The sequence below is a fragment of the Toxorhynchites rutilus genome, chromosome 2, assembly GCF_029784135.1.
Source record: "Toxorhynchites rutilus septentrionalis strain SRP chromosome 2, ASM2978413v1, whole genome shotgun sequence".
NCBI lineage: Eukaryota > Metazoa > Arthropoda > Insecta > Diptera > Culicidae > Toxorhynchites > Toxorhynchites rutilus.
In genome coordinates, this window is record NC_073745.1 from 314,721,745 (window position 1) to 314,744,637 (window position 22,893).

Here is a 22,893-nt window from a genome sequence, read left to right on the forward strand (position 1 = left end):
CTTGGTAAACATTCTTTTCATTGACTTTCTCTTGAGTCAATAACTCAGATTGGAAACATGATTGTTGTGTTTGATAGTTTAGACGCTAAATAAAAACCTTTTTAATTGAAATATGAGGTGAAAATTGGTCAATTTTCTGATTTTCAGTTTGACATGCGATACAATGCACAACCAAAGTATGTCTGTCATGCTACGGGGGTACCTGTACAACGCTGTACACGTACAACGCTAGTACAGCTGTATGTCTGTCCCTGGTATTACACACCCGCCCCGCCTTGTGTGTTTTATATCATACACATTCCATTATCGAGGCTACAGTGGATCAGAGGATCTACAGTGTATTGTGAATGAGCCATGTCACACAGAGCGGGGCGGTTTTGGAAGCGAATTCAATTCGAGAAAAAAACCGTCGCGATATCTGCGGCGGCGAATCCGCCTAATGTGACATCAGCCTTAGGCAGATGTCATTAGGCAGAATCCGAATGACATGGCTCATTCACAATACACTGTAGATCCTCCGCTGTGGTTTTACTCGCGGAATCCGCGGCGGCGTATCCGCCTAATGTGACATCAGCCTTACGGTTCTTACGCTAATGCCGTCAACACGGGTAGAAAGTTACTTCATTAGCTGATATTCCATCGACCGACCCCTTGGCACCGACCGAATGACGTTATCCGAAAACAACATTCATACGAGAATTCATTCAGAGGTGACACACAAAACCAACACACATATCTAGAAGGGGAATTAAAGTTTTCGTCAAACTGCGGGCTGCGAATGTTATCGAATTGAAAAATATCGTCTGGAATTGTGGTTCATTTGTGTGAGCAAGTGATTGGTTCAATCAACTTCAGTTAGGTGAATTTGATTACTGCTAAATTGCAACCGTTCTCGATAGATTGTGAGCGATAAATCGCCTCTGTTTCCACCCGGAGCGACGGGGCAGAAATTAGCCAACCCGTCGATAAGTGCACAATCAAAACAGACACCCAGCCAGCAAAAGCACAGTGAAAGAATATGGTAAGTCTACTGATTTTGTCTTATCTATTCCGTTTATTGTTTTCTGCTGTTAGTGTATTGTAATTAGGCGAGGAAGGGAGGAGAGCAAATCGCACTTATCAGTTTTAAGTGAATGTTCTATAAGCATTGATTGATCCCGTTAGTTGCGGGGAAATTTCTATCCATTGCGTAGTTGCAGTTTAGACGACTTTTTACCATGTACTTTTGGAATGCAACGAATTACGCTAACACAGCAGGGCTTCATCGGAAGGCTTCCTATGCAGAGGAAGTGATAAGAGTGAGTTGATGGTGGATTTGACGGTGTTGCTGGTGATCAAATTTCATGTACTCGATGAGCTGTTAGCAGAGTTCACAGATCAATTAACACTTTGAACTCCAGCCGAACGATGTCACCGACAATGAACTTTCCGTCTGACTCACGTCGGTCTCTGAGGACCGATAGATAAATCGTCTCGCAGTTCAGATTTAGTGTATTTGAGAATCAATAAAGATCGATATTATGTACTTAGTAACGGAATATGTCTAACTAGATTGTTAGAGTTTAAGGCATTAATGCTAGCTCATTTTTTCCTTTATTTATTTCATTAGGCTCAAGTGGATAAAGAGCCATCATCTAGCAATACAATTTTAAACTTCAATAGATTATAATTACCTAAATTATTAACTTAAGTTTAATTAGCCTATAACTACAGAACAACATTTCATTCAAAATGTAATGTTTTCCTTCCTTGCTACGTCGGTAATTATCCTTGTCTGGAACTTGTCTGTACTACTCGAACCTCAGTTTGATTCTTTCATTGCAAAATTGATTACATGATCAAACAACGTGTTCGATGTCATGATATCCTTGACCACAATTGCATGAATTATTCTTAGCAACTCTATGCGACAGAGATGCGCATTCAGCATGGAATGATTGGATATCAATCTGGACATCGATATAATGAAATCTAGAAGATCAAGGTCTAACCCTTTTGAACCAGGCCTTCGTCGAAACTCTGCGAATAATAGAGTATAGCCATTTTCGAAGATTCATTGGTTTTATCAACTGATGTGTAACTGATGTCCGGAAATGGAGAAGAATTCCCGATACGCTATGTGTCTTTCAAAAACTTTGCCATGCATACTATCCATTTTTGCTAGGAATAGTGCAATGGGAAGGAATCCAAATGAAGGTGATTCGGATGCTTTTATCGACAAGAATATTCAATGCATCCCTATACCCAAACTAGCGTTGGCAGAAAAATATCATCTCTGGGAGAAAAAAAATGGTTTGGTTATAGCTTTGATATAACCGCAAAGTTGACGTGGGACTAGCTTAGCTTAGCTATCATTTGTTTGTATTCATTAAATTTTTGATTGAATTAAACAATCTCCGAATTCAATCGAATTTAACATATTTGCTTTATGAGTAAAGAGATTGGATAAATGCCATGCAAGGTCAATTCATGCATTGTGATAGATTATGTTCTTCGTTACAAGTAAAGTTAATGACAGTCCTTTCACGTTTGGTATGATGCCTAGGACAAAATATGTGAACGGAAGAATTATCAAACGATTATTTTATTTTACATTTCCCTCTGAAGTTTGCATCTCTCAAGTGTACGTATTTCTCGAACCGCGAATTTGCTTGATTTGATGAACTTCAGGCACTCAGTGCTAGAAATACAGTGAGCAGAAGATATGAAGGCATATCCTCCAATGCAATCTTCAATAACCGAGCCAAAGCGTTGTGTTCGTACCCGTTTTTGTAATCCGTGTTAGGAAAACACATTTCGGAATGAAAAAAAAACATGCGGGTGAGGAAAGTACCCCCTGCTTGCATATAACAACAACTTTAACTTATACTTTTTATATTATAGAGCCTTGAAAGCTTCATTCGCCTCTAATGTCTGCTGACTGACTGATGATGAATTAAGAGGTTTCAAACTTTTCAATTCATTCGCCTCCAATGTCTGCTAGATTTTCCCAGTTTCCTAAGCTTACCGTGTTAAGGAAACATATTCTTGTCTGCACAAAGGCAAGCGAGTACAAAAGTACTCGCAGTTTGCATTTATTTGCAAAACGATTTTCCACGCTCCTTGGATATAAAGTCTGTGTTAGGGAAACATATTTCAGTCGGAACAAAAATACCCCCGACCTGCATGAATTTGCAATGCCAATTCCTCCAGACACCTTGGTTTTGAAGTCTGTGTTGGGTAAACACATTTCGGTCGGAACAAAAAGACGGGTGGGTAATGTCGGGGACATAACCGGAGTGACGTAGGACTATACAAAGGGGACAGCTTTTCCTAAATATATATTTTAAATATATTGTTTTACCTTCTTCTTATACATGAATACCTACCTATCTACCTGAAATATGGATTAGTTTACTGTTTGCTCTTTATGAACATGTTGGGAGTTCTGGAAAGAACCTTTGGTGTTGTGTTTTTGCGTTTTTTTACAAACTTTCTCATTTTTTTCTCACTGTCTTATAGTTGATTCTTGATTTTTTTCTGAAGGCTTTGTCCTTATTAAATGTTCAACGCCGGGTATCTTTTGGCGTATACACATATCGTACAATCAAAATGATGGCTGTGATAGAGAATGCATAGGTAGTCATCAGCTCATTCACTATCATATATTTCATTATTGAGCACATTACCGTACCTTAAACTGTGGTTTCGGAGACGAATGAATTGTATGATTTGTAGTCTCCGCAAACAAAGTAAATAAAAATGAAAAAGAACTGAGGTTTTGGAGACGAAATCTACGATCTGTCGAGAAATAAACGAGCTATAAGCGTTCTGAAAAACCAACAGTAAATACAGGGACGAATGACCTTCGGATTAAAGTCCTTTGAAATAAGAACAGAGCAGCAGGAAATACATAGCTCATTATGTTGCTCCCTAGTTATGTTTCTATACAATGCAGATATAACGTCAGTCAATTTTCAACATCAGTTATCAACCAAAGCTGAATGATCAATTTAAAAGACCCTAACCACCAATAAGCTCAAAAACAAGCATAAACAAAAAAATTCAGTTCATATTATATGTCATATTATGTCACTTCAGAATGCATCGGTATTGTGAATAACTTTTAACAACTCTTCTTTGAAAGGGTCAATGGCCCTGAAAAGCGCCGTGTTTTACGGTGGCTGGTTTTACCACCAAAGCAGTCTGTATGAACAAACTTTTTCCTTCTTCTACCTGCTGCCGTTTTGCGATTGCGTTTGCCACTCGCTTGTGTTGCTTTGTTGATGTTATGCGATGCGATGTGAAACGATGCCATACAACCACACTGATTTACGGTTTGAAAGAGAATGATATATTTTTCAGCGGGTCCGCGCATTTTGTACTTTAGTGGTACACGCTCACAGGATAGAGACAAATCAGCAGACTAAGCCAAAGGGGCGAGTCCAACGAGACGAACGAATGAGCGTTAAAAGGCAGCGATGGCAAAAAAATATATATTAATATAATATATACTTTCATACTCACATCTATCTTTTATCCATTACATTATACTTCAATCAACTTCCTATTCCTACAGCCAAACTCACCAAGGAGGATAAATTCATTAAATAAACCTCTCCATTTTTCAGCTCTACTATATACCTTTAAATTCAAAACCACTATATTTTATTATCTATTCAAACTGTATTTCATTTCATTTCACCCCACCCCACATCCCACTCCTCCCCTCTTTCCTTCCCATACCACTCCCACCCCCTTCCACTCCACTAATCCCACCCAAATCCTTTCCACTCCTTTCCTTCCTATCCTCCTGAGAAGGGCCTTTTTGTTTTTTTGTTTTTGGAACACGCCTTTCGCTGGGTCACTTGTGCTTCGTTACCGCTTTGGTCCTCGGATCATTAAATATTTACTTCCCTTTACAGTTTATATTAAATATCTTATGAAGCATAGGATCCCTTCCTACCTTCTTCTTGATTCGAAAATCGAGCGGACAGATCTGATGGATGTTATTTTGTTTTTGGTTTCCCTTTCGCCAGTTCCCTCTGGGCTGGGCTTATTGTGGCTCTTCACTGGGCTAGAGGCGAATGAACTGCAAAGTTTAAAGCCTCTTAAAAACAAAGAAGATAAGATAAGATAAAAATATATTCATTACGATTTGTTCGCTCGTTGGATTCACATGCAGTTGTTTCTAACAAACACGAAGGTACCGAAGACTAGTGGAATAGTGGAAAAGCCGCCAAAAAATTCGGCACAGCGCAGAAGAATATCTCAGAAACCGACAAGAAGAAGGAGAAGGAATCATATGCTATCTACATCATAAGGTGCTGAATTAGGATCATTCCGACATCGGTTTTTCATCGAAGGCGATGAGCGTCATGAGCTTCGTCAATGCATCTTTGAGCGTATCGTAGCGGAAGCCTCGCATCTGACCCACTACAATAAGCGGTTAACCATTACGGCGTGGGAAATTCAGATCGCAATCTGTCTGTTGCTGCCCGGTGAACTTGCATGCGGTTTCCGAAGGTACCAAAGCGGTGAAGAAGTATACTGGCACCAAATAAAGATTCGGAAGCAAACCCAAAAAGGACCACAAAATCATCTTTAATCTGAAGAGTTTATTGTTTTGTTATCACTCGATCACTCCTCATCTTGTTCGGCTAAACCTGTTTAGCGATTTCGTTTGCTACTCGCCACAGGATTCACAGTTGGAAAATTTCTTCCCATCCAGCTTGGGACATGTTGGGTCATAATTTGGCCCCCAACTCTATGTTTACAAAAATGTCCAACTAAATATGTCACATTACAGGTCCGTCCAATTAGCTAAATGTCGAACTAAATGTAAATTACTGTACTTTCAATCTGGATGCAATTTAATTGATGAAAATTGAATAATCGAGAAAGTCCCCAACCATCAATAAGCTCAGCACAACTGCTCATACTCATCATATCCTGGCAACAAATTATGAAAAAATCAATTTGTGTTTTATTATTATTTTGGATAATATTTTAGAATGCATTAAACTGTATTTCGTAAACTCTTTTTTGAAAGGTTTAATAGCCCTGATAAGCGCCGTGTTTTATGGAATGGTTCCAATTTAGAAAACTTAGTACTCGTGGTTTTGAAAAAAAACCATTTCGAACGCCCTCGATGCCGCCTTGTTCTGGATTTGCCACCAAAGCAGTTTGTATGAAGAACAATTTTTTTTTCTTCTGCTACCTGCTGCCGTTTCGCGATTGCGTTTGCCACTCGCCACTCGCTGCAACTGCCTGTTGTTGTCTTGATGTCCACCGAACCGAATGTGGTCTGTTCTGAATGCGGGTTTTCTTATCGTCGCGAGCAGTTTTGCCAGCCAACTCGATCACTTCGGCGGCCGAAACTATATAACGGCGGCTAGGTGGACTGGTGCACTGGTACTAACGCGCTCGGCCTAGCTACCCTTGCGGAGCAATTGGCGGATACACCTACGGGGAACTGGAGACCAACACTGTTCGAGCGGGATTTTGCCTTTCCTTCCACTTTTCCTCCTTTGCCATGTCCAGACATGGCTGCTTGTGTTGGTTTGTTGATGTGATGTGATGCAAAACGATGTGGTGTATGGTTTGGATGAGAATGATCGTTACGGAAGGAAGGAAGGAAGGTATTGTATTATAGAGACTTTAAACTTTTGCAGTTCATTCGTCTCTAGCCTTGAGAAAGGCCCTTTGAAAACTCTACTCTATTCTACTCCAGCGCTACCACCTCCGCCCTCTTGCCTTGAGAAAGGCACTCGATCCCTCGCCGTCCCGCTCGTCCAGCAACGATGTTGTCCAGTCGGTGTCCACACAAAGAATGGCTGAAAAAAAATGATCGTTACGGCAGCGGAGCGGGGATTTTTAAGCTGAATGGCTGGCTCGAGAATTACGCATGTGTGAGACTGCGACCAATGTTTCGTTCATATTTTTTCTTTTTCCTTTCCAATCGTGCTTCGTTGTATTTCGCTGCTGCTCTGGTTGCCCGTTTTGGTCGGTACGATTTGAGGAACACAAAATGGACCAATCAAAAATGGGCACATAGTGCATTTGGACAATGCTTGATATTTCACAATTATTCAATTGTTTATCTCAAGAAAAATGAAATGTTATTCGTTATGATAGATGCGTAGATATATTTCCTATTGGTATTTGCAATGCCAATTTCCCCACGCTCCTTGGAGTTGAAGTCTGTGTTAGGAAACACATTTCGAAACACAAAAATCCCCATGCTTTCATGTATTTGCAATGTCGATTTCCCCAAGGTTGCTTGGTTATGATGGCTGTGTTGGGGAAACCGTAAATCAAAACGAGGTAGTTAGGGCGTTTAGATAACGCTTAACATTTTACAGTTATTTAATTGTTTATATAATGAAAAATAACATTTTATTCATTGCGATAGATGCGTAGAAATATTCCCTATCAATTGATGCAAACATCTCTCCGATACAGTAAGAAATGTTCGAGTTATAAGCATTCGGAATGTTTCATATTTTCTTGCATGTTCTGTGTTTATGTTTTCATTTGACCCCCCATATACTCCGGTTAGACGTAGTCCCACGTCAAAATATTTTTCGTGTGCTGAAGGGTGAAATGAACAAATAAAAGCACCTTCATCAAGTGTTTCAAAATGTTTGTATGTGTGGGAGCAGACCTCTCTTTACCTAAAAAAAAAGGCCAAACGATACCAAGCAGGGATCGAATCAAGATCCAAAATATACACTGGTATAAAAAAGGTAGTGCATGTTAAGGTAATAATGTAATTATCAAATATAGGTGTGACGAAAGCCGAGTAGCCAATATCTCCACATTCTGGATGGGCACCCCACCGTATGCCAGTAACTGTCCGCCGGAAATTTGTTCTCTGTTGACATTGTTTAATTCAGATACGCAATACGTTTTCCCCATGTACATTTAGAATCAAATCAAACTCCAAGATATTTGAAACTCACGGATTGAACGATGGATTTGTTGAACAATTGAAGCTGAAATTTGAGAGGTTGTTGCTTCCTAGAAAATACAATCATTTTTGTTTTCCCGGTTGAGAATTCAATACCTAGCTTCAAAGGCCATATTGTTATATTATCTGAGAAAATTTGTAGTAGTCTTTGCAAATCAATAGTTTTAGTACCTGATATAGATACAACATAATCATGCCTCAATATACATTTATCTCCAACAGTATTATCTGTATCAGCAATATAACTTTTGCATTAAAAAAATGGACAAATTTCTGATGCCGATAAAAAAAAAATACAAAATATAATTCAATGAACCAAATTTTCCTTAAATCCTATGTTTGTTGGGCCTTCTACAAAAAAGCATTGACGCGCTTATCAGTTGATTTGCAGCAGTCTTGACAAAAACTGTGAAACGACTATATTCGATAGTTTGTTCGTGCTGCCAATTTCTCCCTTTCTCCCTCTTTCTTCAAGAGAATGGCGAGAGCGTCGTAAGGAAGCCTGTTTCTGATCGTCCGACAGTGCTGAGCCATGCTGAGTAAGAGCAGCAGAAGCAAGAGAGGGAGACCGAGAGCAAGGTAACTCCATCGTCCCGCGCCTTGTAGGGAGATCGAAGCAACCAACCAAACTATGAACTATGAACAAGTACATTTATGCGGAAGCGTCAGTCTAGGCCGGTCGTGTCTAAGCACCAGGCAATCACCAAGAAAGAGCGGCTGAAGATAGACGTTCTACCAAAGCCCGCCAATCCTCCCAAAGGCCCCAGACGTGACCGACAGAAAATTGCTGGGACAAACGGAGGACCTACTCTAATAATTTTGTGGTTAAACAGAGAAGCAACTAATCGCCAAGGTCACGAAAGATCTGAAGAACATACTGACAAATATCTTTTCATCAATCATGGCTAAGGGCCGGTTAACTACCATAAGACTGCCGGGCAGGGTGTTGAATATTTTTTTAGAAAGCTTAATAAATGTAGCATTCATCAAATTATCAAGGAAAATTTAATCCATTGAATTATCTTTTGCTTTTTTTTTCCATCGCCAAGAATCTTGAGGGAGACTCATGTAGCTATTTCTAGAAACGACACAGTTTCCAAGAGAAAAGTAAATGTGCTTTTCGGATTGCAGATTAAACAAAAAATGGTTTATAATTGGTGAAAATCCTTGGCTTTGTCGGGTAGTATTCTTATAGATACTGAGTCAAACGCCTTATTATTGTCTAAGAAAACAGATACGAGGTTCAGAATACGTCTTGAAGGAAGCTGCTTCCTCTCGTGGGTACTGGATGACTCCTTTGCGGTTATCCTCGGTGTCCACTCACGACCTCTTCCGGTTGGGTCGTCTGTTTCAGCGATGTCTCAGATGATCCTCCTCTGTTCCCGAATCACACTCTTAAGAACTCGCGGGACTACAACAAGGAAAGCAAATTCCGACAATCTCGAATTGGAGATCGTCGATTAACGTGTTGACTCGCTCACGGCTCCATCCAGAAGAACGAGTCACTCGTTGCGTTTCCCCCATCAGGACTCTTCGCCCCGTCATGGCTGTCTTTAACGAGCTTTCGCCGAGGAGAGTCATTTCACAAATGACAGCTTATGTAGGAATAGGACTGTGAACTTGAAGTTAGGGAATGTAGGGATAAGGAGATGGATCGGGAACAGTGGGCTCACCATCACCGTCGTGATTACTTCCTCGTTATCCTCATGGATTGTGTTCCTAGCGACAGGATACAACAGTCCAAGCAACAGTCCAGTCCAACGTGCTAATAATCACGTCACCAATTCTGTTCTCAGAAGCGTTACAATGTTTGGAAGGTTTTTCAAACGTTTGAATTTGATTCGGATTCAGGGGCTGAAATATTGCACGAAAGAAGTGCAAGTGAGAATTCAGTAAATGAAAAAAATCACTCGTTAATACCATTTAAAGACGATGTATTACGAGATATGTCCTCTGCAGGGACGAAATCCGAACATACTGTGTTGGTAAAATCTAGAATCCATCGGTCGGTATACTGTTTTCGTTTGTATGATTTTTGTTTCGCATACACCTGACCGTGTTCCAAAGTTTGCTCATAGATGTTTCCTTTGACAAACCATTAACATATCGTCGCCACCAGGGTTCAGCAATGTCATATTCAACTGAGGATAGTCAGGGAACTATGAGGTCATCGGCCTACATATTCAATTGAAAATGAGTTTTTGTTTCTTCCAGCAGTTTCTCTGTCGACATAAATTAAAAGTCATTCGTTCCATTACGTCGCTATCTGATGTTACTTTGTCCGTGTTCGTTCAATTATTCACCGTCAAATGAACTTCACGGCATACTGACGTGAAAGTATTACCAAACTGAATTCGTTTCTCTCTTTTATTCGCAAATTGTGGACGTTAAAATATGATTGTGTACGCGGGCAGCGAGACACATGTCAGGGTGGATCAGTAGTGGTGGGTGAAGTCAAATTGAAACCATTTGCTTCAACTAGAAATGAATTGACGTTAAGAGCGAGGATAACTGGTAAACTAGTCATCTGGGCGGCGAATGCCGAGTTAGTCCTACTCGAAACGAAGTGACTGAGAGGAGAGTCGATTTTCACGTTTCGTCTTCGAAAATTTTGGATCCTGGTTGCCGATAACTGCGTTCTTTGGATCCAATAAAATTTTTGAATTTTTGAATCCAAAAATTCATGCCTGTCAAAATTTTCCATTAAAAAAGTTTTGCGAAAATTTTTGAAAGCAGAAGATTTTGTTTGAGCTTGAATGGCAGTGCTGTAAATCAAACTAACAATGAAATCATATTCTTCGAGAGGTGGGAGTACAGGTGTCGAATTGATGCAGTATATCAGAGCAAATTTCTCCCAGTCAATATTGTGGGTAAGATCGTATACAACTTAGACCAATTTCTCTGGGCACATCTCATTGGCAATAGAAACAAGGATTGGCAAGTGATCGCTATCGTGAGGATCTTGGATTACTTCCCACATACAATCTAACGATAAAGCGGACGAACAGATAGTCAAGTCAAGTGTACTTTCTCTAGCAGGGGGTTTGGATACTCTTGTAGGTTCGCCAGTGTTACAAATTGACGTATTGAAATTATATAAATACATGTAATAAATAATAAGTTAAAATCCTCCCTATCCTTTCTTCAGCCCCAAACACCAATCAACTCCCTGGACGAGCAGGACAAACTGCTGAGCGATGCCATAACGGTGGTGCGCTCGCAAGCATTCCAGATGAAGCGCTTCCTGGACAAGGGTCGGCTGATGGAAGCGATGCGCTGTGCGTCGACAATGCTCGGCGAGTTGCGCACCTCGTTGCTTTCCCCCAAGAGCTACTACGAACTATACATGGCGATCACGGATGAGCTGCGGCATTTCGAACACTACCTGCTGGATGAGTTCCAGAAGGGCCGCAAGGTGCCGGATCTGTACGAGCACGTGCAGTACGCGGGTAACATTGTGCCCCGGCTGTATCTGCTGATCACCGTTGGGTTAGTGTACATTAAAACAAACTCATCGCTGAAAAGAAGCATTTTGAAGGTAGGTAAAAATGGTGTTCACGAATCCGCGGCTCAATGTATTTCAATCTTTTTCCAGGATCTCGTTGAAATGTGTCGCGGAGTTCAGCACCCGCTGCGTGGTCTGTTCCTACGGAACTATCTCCTGCAGTGCACGAGAAATATCTTGCCCGATGCGTTGAGTACCACCGACGAGAACGAGGGAACCGTCATCGATGCGATCGATTTCGTTCTCACCAATTTCGCCGAAATGAACAAGCTTTGGGTTCGCATCCAGCACCAGGGACATTCCAGTGAACGAGCAAGGCGTGAAAAGGAACGTGAAGAGCTGAAGATTCTTGTGGGAACGAATTTGGTACGATTGTCCCAGCTCGAGTCGGCCAGTCTGGAAGTTTATCAACGATTGATTCTGCCGGGTATTTTGGAACAAGTCGTCAGCTGCCGCGATGCAATTGCCCAGGAATATCTGATGGAGTGCATTATTCAGGTGTTCCCTGACGAGTTTCATCTGCTAACGTTGGATCCATTTCTCAAGTCCTGTGCCCAACTGCAGTCAGGGGTGAACGTAAAGAACATCATAATCTCGTTGATTGACCGTTTGGCGCTGTACAACCAACGTAATGGGATCTCTCAAACGACCACCGGAACGGAACCCATCTCAGCTATCCCGCCGGAGGTACAACTTTTCGAAGTATTCAGTGTACAGATTGCGTATATCGTGCAGCTTCGAACGGATATGGCTCTGGAAGACACTGTTTCGCTGCAGGTGGCCCTCGTTAGTCTTGCCCAAAAGGTTTACCCTGATCGGGTTGATTACGTGGATAAGGTTTTGGAGACGACATCACAGATTTTCGATCGGCTCAACATGTCCAAGTATTGGTAACTACTTCTGGCGTCAGATGGGTCGAGATTGACGTAAATCAATCATTTCATTCATTCATTTCAATCTAACAATTTTACGTCAATTGCGTATGTGACGCCAGCAGCTCAAGTTCTGCATCGTACTGCGGAACATTTGCTAAAACGAAACAATTTTTCTACATTTACAGCATTTCACATTCCCTCTCGGTGAACCAGGAGCTATCCCGTCTGCTGCGGCTCTGCGTGGACTTCTACAACAATGTGCTTACGATTCTCCAGCTGCAGTACTTCACCCCACTGCTGGAGAAGTTCGACTACACCTCCCGGAAGGCTCTCTCGCTGTACATCGTTATGAACGTGTTGGAAAATGAGATACTTATTCCCACAGCGGAACATGCAGACAGCGTGCTGACAATGATCTCGCCGTTGATTCGTGACCAAGACGATCAGCCGGCGGATAAGGTCGATCTCGAGGACTTTGCCGAGGAGCAGGGAATTGTTGGTCGCTTCGTTCATTTGCTGCGATCGGATGATCCGGATACTCAGTACAAAATCCTGACCGCTGCCAGGAAGCATTTTGGGCTCGGTGGTCAGCAGAGGATACGCTACGTATTGCCACCGCTGGTGTTTCAAGCGTACCAGCTGGCTTACAAGTACAAATCGATCGCAGCAGAGGATGAGATGTGGGATAAGAAGTGCCAGAAAATACTGCAATTCTGTCACAGCACAATAGCCGTGCTAGCAAAGTCGGAGTTGCCGGAATTGGCCCTGCGGCTGTATCTGCAGGGCGCCCTCTGCATTGGACAGATTGCCTACACGAATCATGAGACGGTGGCGTATGATTTTATGACGCAGGTGAGTAGGTAAACGTTTCAATCGTCTAAGGCAGTGGCGTTCAACCTCAACCTTTGTGTGCTTTGTGCTTTTGGAAATATTACTCGAGAATCAAAATAAGATCGAAAAAAATTATAGGAGGTTGTGTCCAAGATACGACCGCATTGTTGACGTAGAACTACGCTGTAATTTTATATAACCATGCATTGGTGGCTTGAATACGCTACTAGGAATACAGATACTTCTCATCATTTTGCGCTATTCTCAAAAGAAACGCTTTTGTTAATATTACTGGCCTCAAAAAAAGTTGCATTACTCTCTCATGCTCGAGAGAAGCGCAGCTGTCACCCTTAGTGGAGGAATTTTTGCTACTGGTAAGAGAAACCACATCACATACAAAACTCCAGAACGACATTTACTTTCTTGGTGAAAAAACAAGCGAAATAAACTCTTTTTGTTAGTATCAACAACCTCGAAAACAGTAGCAATGCTTCATTATGATCAATATTAGCGCAAATGCAATCCTAGTTGAAGGCAGTTTTGCGACTGGCACGCGAACCTAAATAACTTATAACATTCCAGTAAGACATTCAAGATGCGTGGTATTTCCCAAATATTTTTTTGGAGCATAACCTTAACGCCTGCTTCGCCATAACGTCAGTTTAATGCATTGATGCATTCTCAAAAGCACCAAAGAAGCCGTTTACATTTTCGACCGACGCGCCGAAATCGCCTATTTTGCTGTTGTTCGATGCGGTGTCACACTCGCGAATGCTCGGTTCAGTGCGAGCGCTTTTCACCACACCAACATCGCGTGCATCATTAGATGACGCTTGCCTCGAAATTTCATTGCCCCTGGCAATGCGTTCGTTTTTTGCAGGGCTAGAGCCTGCCTCCCTCTTCTTGCTCATCATACACTACGCGAAACGTCCAATTTATGACACGGGAAGAAAAACACACGATACGAATAACGCCAAAAACGAACAGAAAAAACAAACGAAGATATCCAAGTTGGATTACCACTGGTGGGGTTCAATCTTAGATCGAAGCGCAGCAAAAGCAAAGTGGACTGGATTGCTCAACAGTCCGATGCCGAATGAAAGTTTGCCTCAGCGAGATCCACTAGTTATACTCAAGGCAAATATTCCCCTTCATTCTTCTACTTTTCCTTTGTTCACGGCAACTTCAAATCCTACGATTTCCCCTTCGTTGGTCGTCGATAAGTTGCTCGTTATTGACAGCTCTGTTCGGGAAAGCACACAAATGGACAGAACAAATGTATGGGAAAATGGAAACGCTGAAAGTTTTCATGAATTTTAACCATTTACAAACCAGGGGATTCTAATGTATAGCATATTAAACAAATCTTAGGGAATTTCCGATTCGTTTAGTATGTAAATCGCTAAAATCCGTTCGCGACAAAAATAGTTATTAACGTTAACTTTATTTCATAAAAACGTGACCTGTTTTCTGATTTGGCACCCTTAATGAAAAACGTAGTTCTACGTCAAAAATCCAACTGGCAGTGTTGCGCCGATCCGAAATCTCTGAATTCTTTGAAACTCTGAAAATTCTGAAAATGAAATCTGAAAGTTCAAAAATCGCTACCCGATTTGACACAGGATAAGCTTTAGCGATAAAATAATTGATTGATGCTCTCGAACCAGTTCTGGTCGCTGTTGAACTGCTATGCCGGAAGAACTGCAACCTTTATGACGTCAGCTTAATTATTGCCAGTCACGATGAGTTGTCTTTCAATGTTTTCTGTTCAGTATGTAAGTCAGTTTCGAGCAAAATAATTAATTGTAATGTAAATTATCAATAAAAGCCATTTCATCAAGAAAATGGTTTATTTTAAAGTATTGTTTTTACCGGAAATTTACCGGTTTCACCGGTAATGAAAGGATCATTACCGAGTAACCGGTTATTGAAGTTTTGGCACGGTAATGCAATTCCTAGTTATAACGGTTATCTTTTCAGGTTTCCCAAAAATATCTCTCGGTCACCAGTACAGATGCAGAAAACTTTCCACTAGACCCGCATGAAAATCGACGCGGTGTGTCCACCGAAATTGCACCACTGTGTGCGATAGTTGAGAATTTCTTTCAAGAAACAATAAATTTTACCCTAGTTGTCGAAACGAGAAACTATTGACAGCGTTTTGATTCGGATGATTTGTTTAATCAGTAGTGAAAATTTCATCAAGATTGAACGCGAAAGGCGGGAAAACATTCCGCACGCTCACGTTGATAACTAGAGATGGGCAAACCGTTACTGAACTGATCAAAAGAACTAGTTCACCAAAAAGAGTGAACGAACTGTCGTTCTTTTTTGCTGGACAACAGTTCATATGAACTGTATACCCAGTTCAGAACGAACTGTGTACGGTGAACGATGAACTGATAATACAGTTCAGAACGAACTGACCGCTGACTGAACTGTGTTCGGTGAACGGTGTATAAGAGGAAACGGAAACGAACGAATGATAGATGAATGGTGCTGCAAGGTAAATAGTCCTCAAATGAACGAATGGAAACAAACGATAGCCCCATGAAATAACAAAAATAATATGTCGTTTTCATAAAAAAACGCAACATATTAGAATACGATTGTTTTAAATTGGATTGTTTGATTATTTATCAAATAAAATTGTAATTTCATATTTTGGAGACTATTTAAATATTTCAGTAAGTAAAACAGTTGAAAGCGGAAAGATTCAAACAGTCTTGTTAATCAGTGAAATTCGCGTAGCTAATATGAAATATGTTTTATATTATATCATATTGTGCTCGATAATTTTGAGATGAACGTTCGCGGTTTGGGTACAGTTTTGCTATAGCAGTTGTCGCAATGCATCGTAAGCAAAACAGCACAAAGCTAGTTTGTGTTGAAAAAAAAACGGCGCTATAACGACTAAAACAAAATCAAAATTTCAAAATCAAAGTTTGATTTTCTATTGTGTTATAATTGTTTTGTTGTCTTGTTTTGTTATTTCTAACAAAAATTCGGACGAATAATCATTAAAACATCATTTTATGAATTAACAGCCCTATATAACATCCCAAACTTTTTATACTTGCTTTGACATATCCCTCCAATGTACGAAAGAGTGAGTGTACTGCTCAAAAGAACTAGTTCATTTAAGTGAACGGTTGGTCACTGAGCGGTTCATTAAAGTGAACCGTTTTACCCACCTCTATTGAGAACCCGACGTGGTCACGAGGAAAGATCGCAAAATTCCTTAAAATTTCAAAAAACGACAGTAAGTACCGTACTCAAACGTTACCGAGAGATCCTTACCGGGGATCGGGCGAAACCAATCAGGAACATATGACCGGAATCTACGAGCAAAGGTTGATTCGAGCAGTCCACAACAATCCTGATTACTCCCTGAGGGTTTTAGCGAAAAAACGGCGAGCCACAGTACAGTTCGACGAATTTGTATGCGAGAGGGCTTGCGGTCGTAAGCAAACGCCTCAACAGGAGGCTGAAACAAAACCTGGTTGCTAAAATCCGTGCAAGGAAGCTGCGCGAGGATGTGTTGACCAAGTACAAAGGATGCACTTTGATTGACGATGAAGCATACGTAAAAATGGATTTCGGACAAATAGCCGGTATCAAATTTTACCTTTCCAAGCGCAAAGGGAGTATCGTGGGTAGGTTCAAATTTGTTTACGCATTTGAATTTGCCCGTAAGTTGATGATTTGGCAAGGGATCTGTAGTTGTGGAGAGAAGACAAAGTTTTTTATCATGAATGGAAATGTTCACAAGGAAGAGTGTCTTCAGAACAAGATTTTGCCATTCATTCGATCACATAAAAATCCGATGAAGTTCTGGCCTGATTTGGCAAGTTGTCATTATAGTCGGGATGTTCCGAATGAAGATGGTGGCAGAGTGAAAAATGATCCATCGTGCAATCTCACAATTGCTTGCTGCATTCTGTTCGCCATGATTATTCCAAGCAGATACAAGAGTGATTTATAATTAGGTGTGGAGAAATGAGCGAATGAACTTTTCCATACTTTTGGTAATAATTGCATCCTAAGCTAACATTATTTTTGCCCTCACTCAGTCGGGGTCTTGTTCATACGATTTTATAGTGTTATTCATTGTGTCTGTCCGTAAAAATGATTATGGCTTAAATTATACAGGATTTAAAATTTCACAATTCATTTGTTCATATTTTTGGACGGTCTTTCCCATCCTTAATTCTAATGTTTTCACATTTCGTCGATTTCGTCAGCAACGGGATTTTTTTTCTTGAACCAATTTGCCTTGAAGTTTACCGGATATCCGGTATCCGGCTAAACTACTATTTGTATCATCACTAATAGATACTAATTTCACTTAAATTTTTTAGACCTTTTCTTATACTTAAAATTGATTATGTTTGTCTACGAAAATTATCTTAAATGAGCACAAAAAAGGTTTATAAATACTGCTGGCGATAGAAAATTAGATTTTACGCATTTGCATCAATAACAAAAAAAATTTGCTTCGATATAACGTAACTCGATATAACGTAACGATAAAAAAAATAAAGCTGCCTTATATCGAGGTATAACTGTAGTATAATCCTCCTATATTCGTGCATACGGTCTCACAGACCGGAAAATCAATAATTCTGCTTTGAGAATGCTGAAAAAAATGACTATTAAAACTGAATGAAGCTGAAGAGAAAAAAAATTCTGGAGTTTTTCATTCAAATATATTCTTTTCTTTAAATAAATACTTATAAAGCTTAAAAAGTACACAATATCAATATTACAGAGAAGTTCAACTTTCGGTCTGTGACACCATGCGCGAGTATACGAATTATAGTTCTGCGTGCGAGTACAGGAAGATTAATTAACTCAAGCAGTTATTTACAGATCTCTCAAACGGTTGAGATTCACTCAATAGCAAGTAAATTGTCACTTCCATTGAGAGATGTCTTAAATTCTGCTGAATGCCAAAAGAATTTACTATAATTTCAGTTATAGTAAATTATTTACTACAAATAAAAGCGGAAAAATTAACATCTCGAAAGGTTGCAGTTGCTTCATTAGCTTGCTTGAAGGTTTTTAAGTTTTAGAAGAGTGAATTAAAGTTATTATTCTAAGTTTATTGAATGCTCAAAGATCGTAATCCTCACTATCATTGAAGGAATTTCCTTATACTCCACTATATATGAGTACATATTTATTTATTTATTTACCATCTTTGGTCACAGACCACACAGACTATTTAGACATTCTTAATTCTATCTTTAAAAACTAGTCTACTTATGTTGAAATCAAAAATATCGTGCACATCGTTAAAAAGCCTACAGCATCTATCTAGCGGATTGTTATATCCGTATGTAGTACGGTGCCCTTGAACTCTGAGAAAGGAAGAGCTTCGGAGTTGGCGGTTAGGAACGTGAATATTAATATTTTGCAGTATGCTGCCGCAGTCGATGTTGTTGCTTAGTACGTCGTAGATGAACAGCCTTTGCAGAAAACTACGCCGGCTCGACAGAGTTTGGAGTCCGATGAGCGCGCATCGATGTTCGTAAGGCGGTAGATTGTCGGGATTTGTCCATGGGAGCCGCCGTAATGCACTTCTTATAAAACGTTTCTGGATTTTTTCGATACGTGTTACGTGCACACTGTGATACGGGGCCCAGATCTGCACTCCATACTCTAATACGCTGCGAACCAGAGAACAGTACAGTGACTTCATGGCATGTACGTCGTCAAATTGCGCTGTATTTCTTCTCAGGAAGCCAAGCATGGAGTTTGCTTTATTACACCCATACTCGCTATACGGCCGCTCTTTATACGGCATTTCGCTATAACGGCCCTCTTCAATTCAGGCAAGTTTTCGATTTACGGCCTAAAATGTTTCTTTATAACGGCAAAAAAAACTTTGAGGATTGGTTCAAGAATCACTAAGCAACAAAAAAATTAGGTATGTATTTCATGTAACATGGAATTGTTTCATTTTGACGTGCGACTACGTTTACCCGGGTGTATGGGGGGGGTAAAATGAAAACCTAAACGCAGAACATGCAGGAAAAAATGAAAGATCCAAATGCTTATATCTCGAACATTTCTTACTGTATCGGAAATATGTTTGCATCAATTGAATATTTCTACGCTCCTATCGCAATTAATAAAATGTTATTTATCATTAGATAAACAATTGAACAACTGTAAAATGTTAAGCGTTATCTAAACGCCCTAACTACTTTGTTTTGATTGGCCCGATTCACAGTTTCCCCAACACAGCCATTATAACCAAGCAGCCTTGGGGAAACCGGCAATGCAAATACATGAAAGTATGGGGATTCTTGTTCTCATCGAAATGTGTTTCCTAACACAGACTTCAAAACCAAGCAGTGTTGGAGAAATCGGCATTGTAAATACATGAAAGTTGGGGGTATTTTTGTTTCGACTAAAATGTGTTTCCTAACACAGACTTCAAATCCATGGAGCGTGGGGAAATTGGCATTGCAAATTCATGTAAGTCGGGGGTATTTTTGTTCCGACTGAAATGTGTTTCCCCAACACAGAGTTCAAATCCATGTAGCGTGGGGAAATTGGCATTGCAAATTCTGCAATTCGGGAGCATTTTTGTTTTGACTGAAATGTGTTTCTCCAACACAGATTTCAGAACCAAGGTGTCTGGGGGAATTGGCATTGCAAATTCATGCAGGTCGGGGGTATTTTCGTTCTCGACTGAAATGTGTTTGCTTAACACATACTTCAAAACCAAGGTGTCTGGGGAAATAGGTTTTGCAAATAAATGCAAACTGCGAGTACTTTTGTACTCGCTTGTCTTTGTGCAGGCTAGAATATGTTTCATGGACACGGTATAAGTTGAAGTTGTTGATTCATGCAAGCCGAGGGTAGTTCTACACCCGCATGTTTTTTTTTGCACTCCGAAAAGTGTTTCCCTAACACGGATTACAAAAACGGGTACGAGCACAACGCTTTGGCTCGGTTATTCAAGATTGCATTGAAGGATATGCTTTCATATCTTCTACTTACTGAATGTCTGGCACTGAGTACCTGAAGTTCATCAAATCAAACAAATTCGCGGTTCGAAAAGTACGTACACTTGAGAGATGCAAACTTCAGAGGGAAATGTAAATTAAAATAATCGTTTGATAATTCTTCCGTTCACATATTTTGTTCTTGGCATCGTACCAAACGAAAGAGGACTGTCATTAAATTTACTTGTGACGAAGAACATAATCTATCACAATGCATGAATTGACCTTACATGGCATTTATTCAATCTGTTTACTCACAAAGCAAATATATTGAATTCGATTGAATTCGGAAATTGTTTTATTCAATCAAAAATTTAATAAATACAAACAAATGATTGCTAAGCTAACCTAGTCCCACGTCAACTTTGCGGTTATGTCATAGATATAACCCACCCATTTTTTGTTCATAGATTATTGTTGGTTTTTATGTATGTATGTTGTATGTATTTTATGTTTTACGTTTATGTTATGTCTGTATTGTTGATTTAAATGAAACAAATTTGAATTTTATTTTTGATTCAAATATAAAAATAAAAATAAAAAGATAGAATGAATGAATGATAAACCCTGTTAAATATTTAACAAATTTGGAACCTATCTGATTGAATTTGTATTAGAATAATTGATTCCTTAATTGATTGCGGCCTTTCGCTTTGCGGCCGAATTTTGTGGAACGTATCTAGGCCGTAGAACAAGGTATGGGTGTACTGTATTACATATACAGCGCGGACTCGATTATATACAGTTTTTGATTTTTTTTAACTGTAAATAATCGAATCCTGTACATAATAGAGCCAAAAAATTTTTTTTATTAGTTTTTTTTTGCATGTATTTTTTGTTTTTTGAAAATGACTTGATTTTTGATCAAGTCGGAAAACACCTTTCTCATATGAAAAAAAATAAATTTATCCATATTCTCTCAGGAGGTGAAAGACGATTTTTTTTTCCAAACTGTATATAATCGAGTCCAAAATTGTATATAATCAGATCACATATAATCGAGTCCGACCTGTAATACCTTTCGAATACAGGTTTTTTTATGCAGAACGGTTAATGTTCATGCTTATTTTTTATTTAACATATTTTTTATCAATAGCGTTTTTAAAACTATGTTGTTTTTCGCTAAAATCTTCATTTGTTTCATACTTCTAGACTGCTTATTTCACCTTCAACCATATAAGTGCTCGTCTCAAGACAGTACAAGCAAACCTTTTTCAATCTTTTTTTGTGCGGGGGATAGGGACCACAGGTGATTCTCTAATTTTATTACAGTCCAAAATAATATCCAAAGAGACAAACAAACGAATTGAATAAAACCGTTTACATAATGTAATGTTGTCGTGTCATGGATACAAATGATTTCCCCGATTACTTGATATGTACAGTATTTTACACAAATATATTTTGCTATTATTAACACAAGATTTAAGGATGTTGATTTTATACCTATTTTTACTGAAGTGAGCGAATATGACTCACACAAAAAATTTAAAGTTTTTGCAAAGGAAGTAGTTTCAAATCAAATCAAATAAAGTGTTCAATATCAAAAAAATCATGGAAAACATTTTTCACATATGAACTCTGTTTTCGAAACACATTTTTAATGAGTCAAATTGGCTCGGTCCGTAAATCTAGTGTGAATCTTAATTTGTATTTTTTCATTTTTGTTTCAGGCATTTTCACTTTACGAGGACGAAATCTCCGATTCCAAGTCGCAGTTTGCCGCCATCACTTTGATCGTGTCTACGGTGGAACAGATGTCCTGCTTTTCAGAGGAAAACGCCGAACCCCTGCGTACAAATTGTGCACTCGCTGCATCGAAACTGTTGAAGAAACCCGATCAGTGTCGGGCGGTGGTTACCTGCGCCAGCTTGTTCTGGAGTGGAAAGTAAGTAGAATATCCCTGCAATCTCACATGTGAAAGGTCACTATCAAAGTAAATTATCACAGACAGAGCGGCAACGAGCTACGCGATGAAAAGCGCACTCTCGAGTGCTTGAAGAAGGCCGCGAAGATTGCATCCCAATGTCTGGATGTGGGAGTACAAGTACAGCTGTATGTTGAACTACTCAACCATTATCTATTCTACTACGAGCGAGGGAATACACAGATCACTGTGTCGATGTTAAATCAGGTAAGAGCAATTATTTTCTAAATCGAATTCTATTTTTGGGACTAAATCCATTTTGTTAATAGTTAATCGCAAAGATAAACGAGGAACTCCCGAATCTCGAACCGACAGAGGAGACAAAACAAATCGAGATGCACTATCAGAACACTCTGGCACACATCCGAAGTCGGATGGAGGCCAACGATAGTGGTCTAGAAATTTCGTTCGCTGGGATAACACTGAACTAGGGGGGAGGCATGGCGGTCGAGTCCTATCATGTACTCGAGAGATCGGTTTATATTATCGCTTACAAATTCGAATATCTATAGGAGTTTTTAGTAATGGGTTACACTAAAAACACTAAACACTAAAAAAAAGAGCTAAAAGTTGAATAATTGTTTATCGTGAACACCGCAAGGAAAAGTTAAACGACGAGAAACTGAAAAAAAAATAAAGGCATTGGTCTAATTTTTGAGAAGGTATATCTAGTATCAAATATACATGTATTAGGAACTAAGCTGCAGTTAATAAACATAGCACTGATTTGCAAGCATCGTAAAACGATCATCGCATCTAATTTTATGGTTCTATATTGATGAGAG

At 39.6% G+C, this 22,893-nt stretch overlaps 1 protein-coding gene across 3 annotated transcripts; it reads left to right on the forward strand.

Moving 5' to 3' along the window:
- Positions 1 to 691: 691 nt before the first annotated feature.
- On the forward strand, positions 692 to 22,868 carry LOC129769518 (vacuolar protein sorting-associated protein 35). 3 transcript variants are annotated; one of them, XM_055771845.1, is made up of 7 exons: positions 692 to 1,021; positions 11,100 to 11,489; positions 11,547 to 12,346; positions 12,517 to 13,183; positions 21,855 to 22,069; positions 22,132 to 22,315; positions 22,378 to 22,868. In XM_055771845.1, the coding sequence occupies exons 1-7, from the start codon at positions 1,019 to 1,021 to the stop codon at positions 22,537 to 22,539; spliced, it is 2,421 nt and encodes an 806-aa protein (XP_055627820.1). In that variant the 5' UTR covers positions 692 to 1,018; the 3' UTR covers positions 22,540 to 22,868. The 3 variants fall into 3 exon arrangements, with proteins under 3 accessions (XP_055627820.1, XP_055627818.1, XP_055627819.1); XM_055771843.1 differs by lacking the exon at positions 692 to 1,021 and adding an exon at positions 1,112 to 1,298; XM_055771844.1 differs by lacking the exon at positions 692 to 1,021 and adding an exon at positions 1,113 to 1,298 and having other exon boundaries at positions 11,547 to 12,340.
- The last annotated feature ends 25 nt before the right edge of the window (positions 22,869 to 22,893 follow it).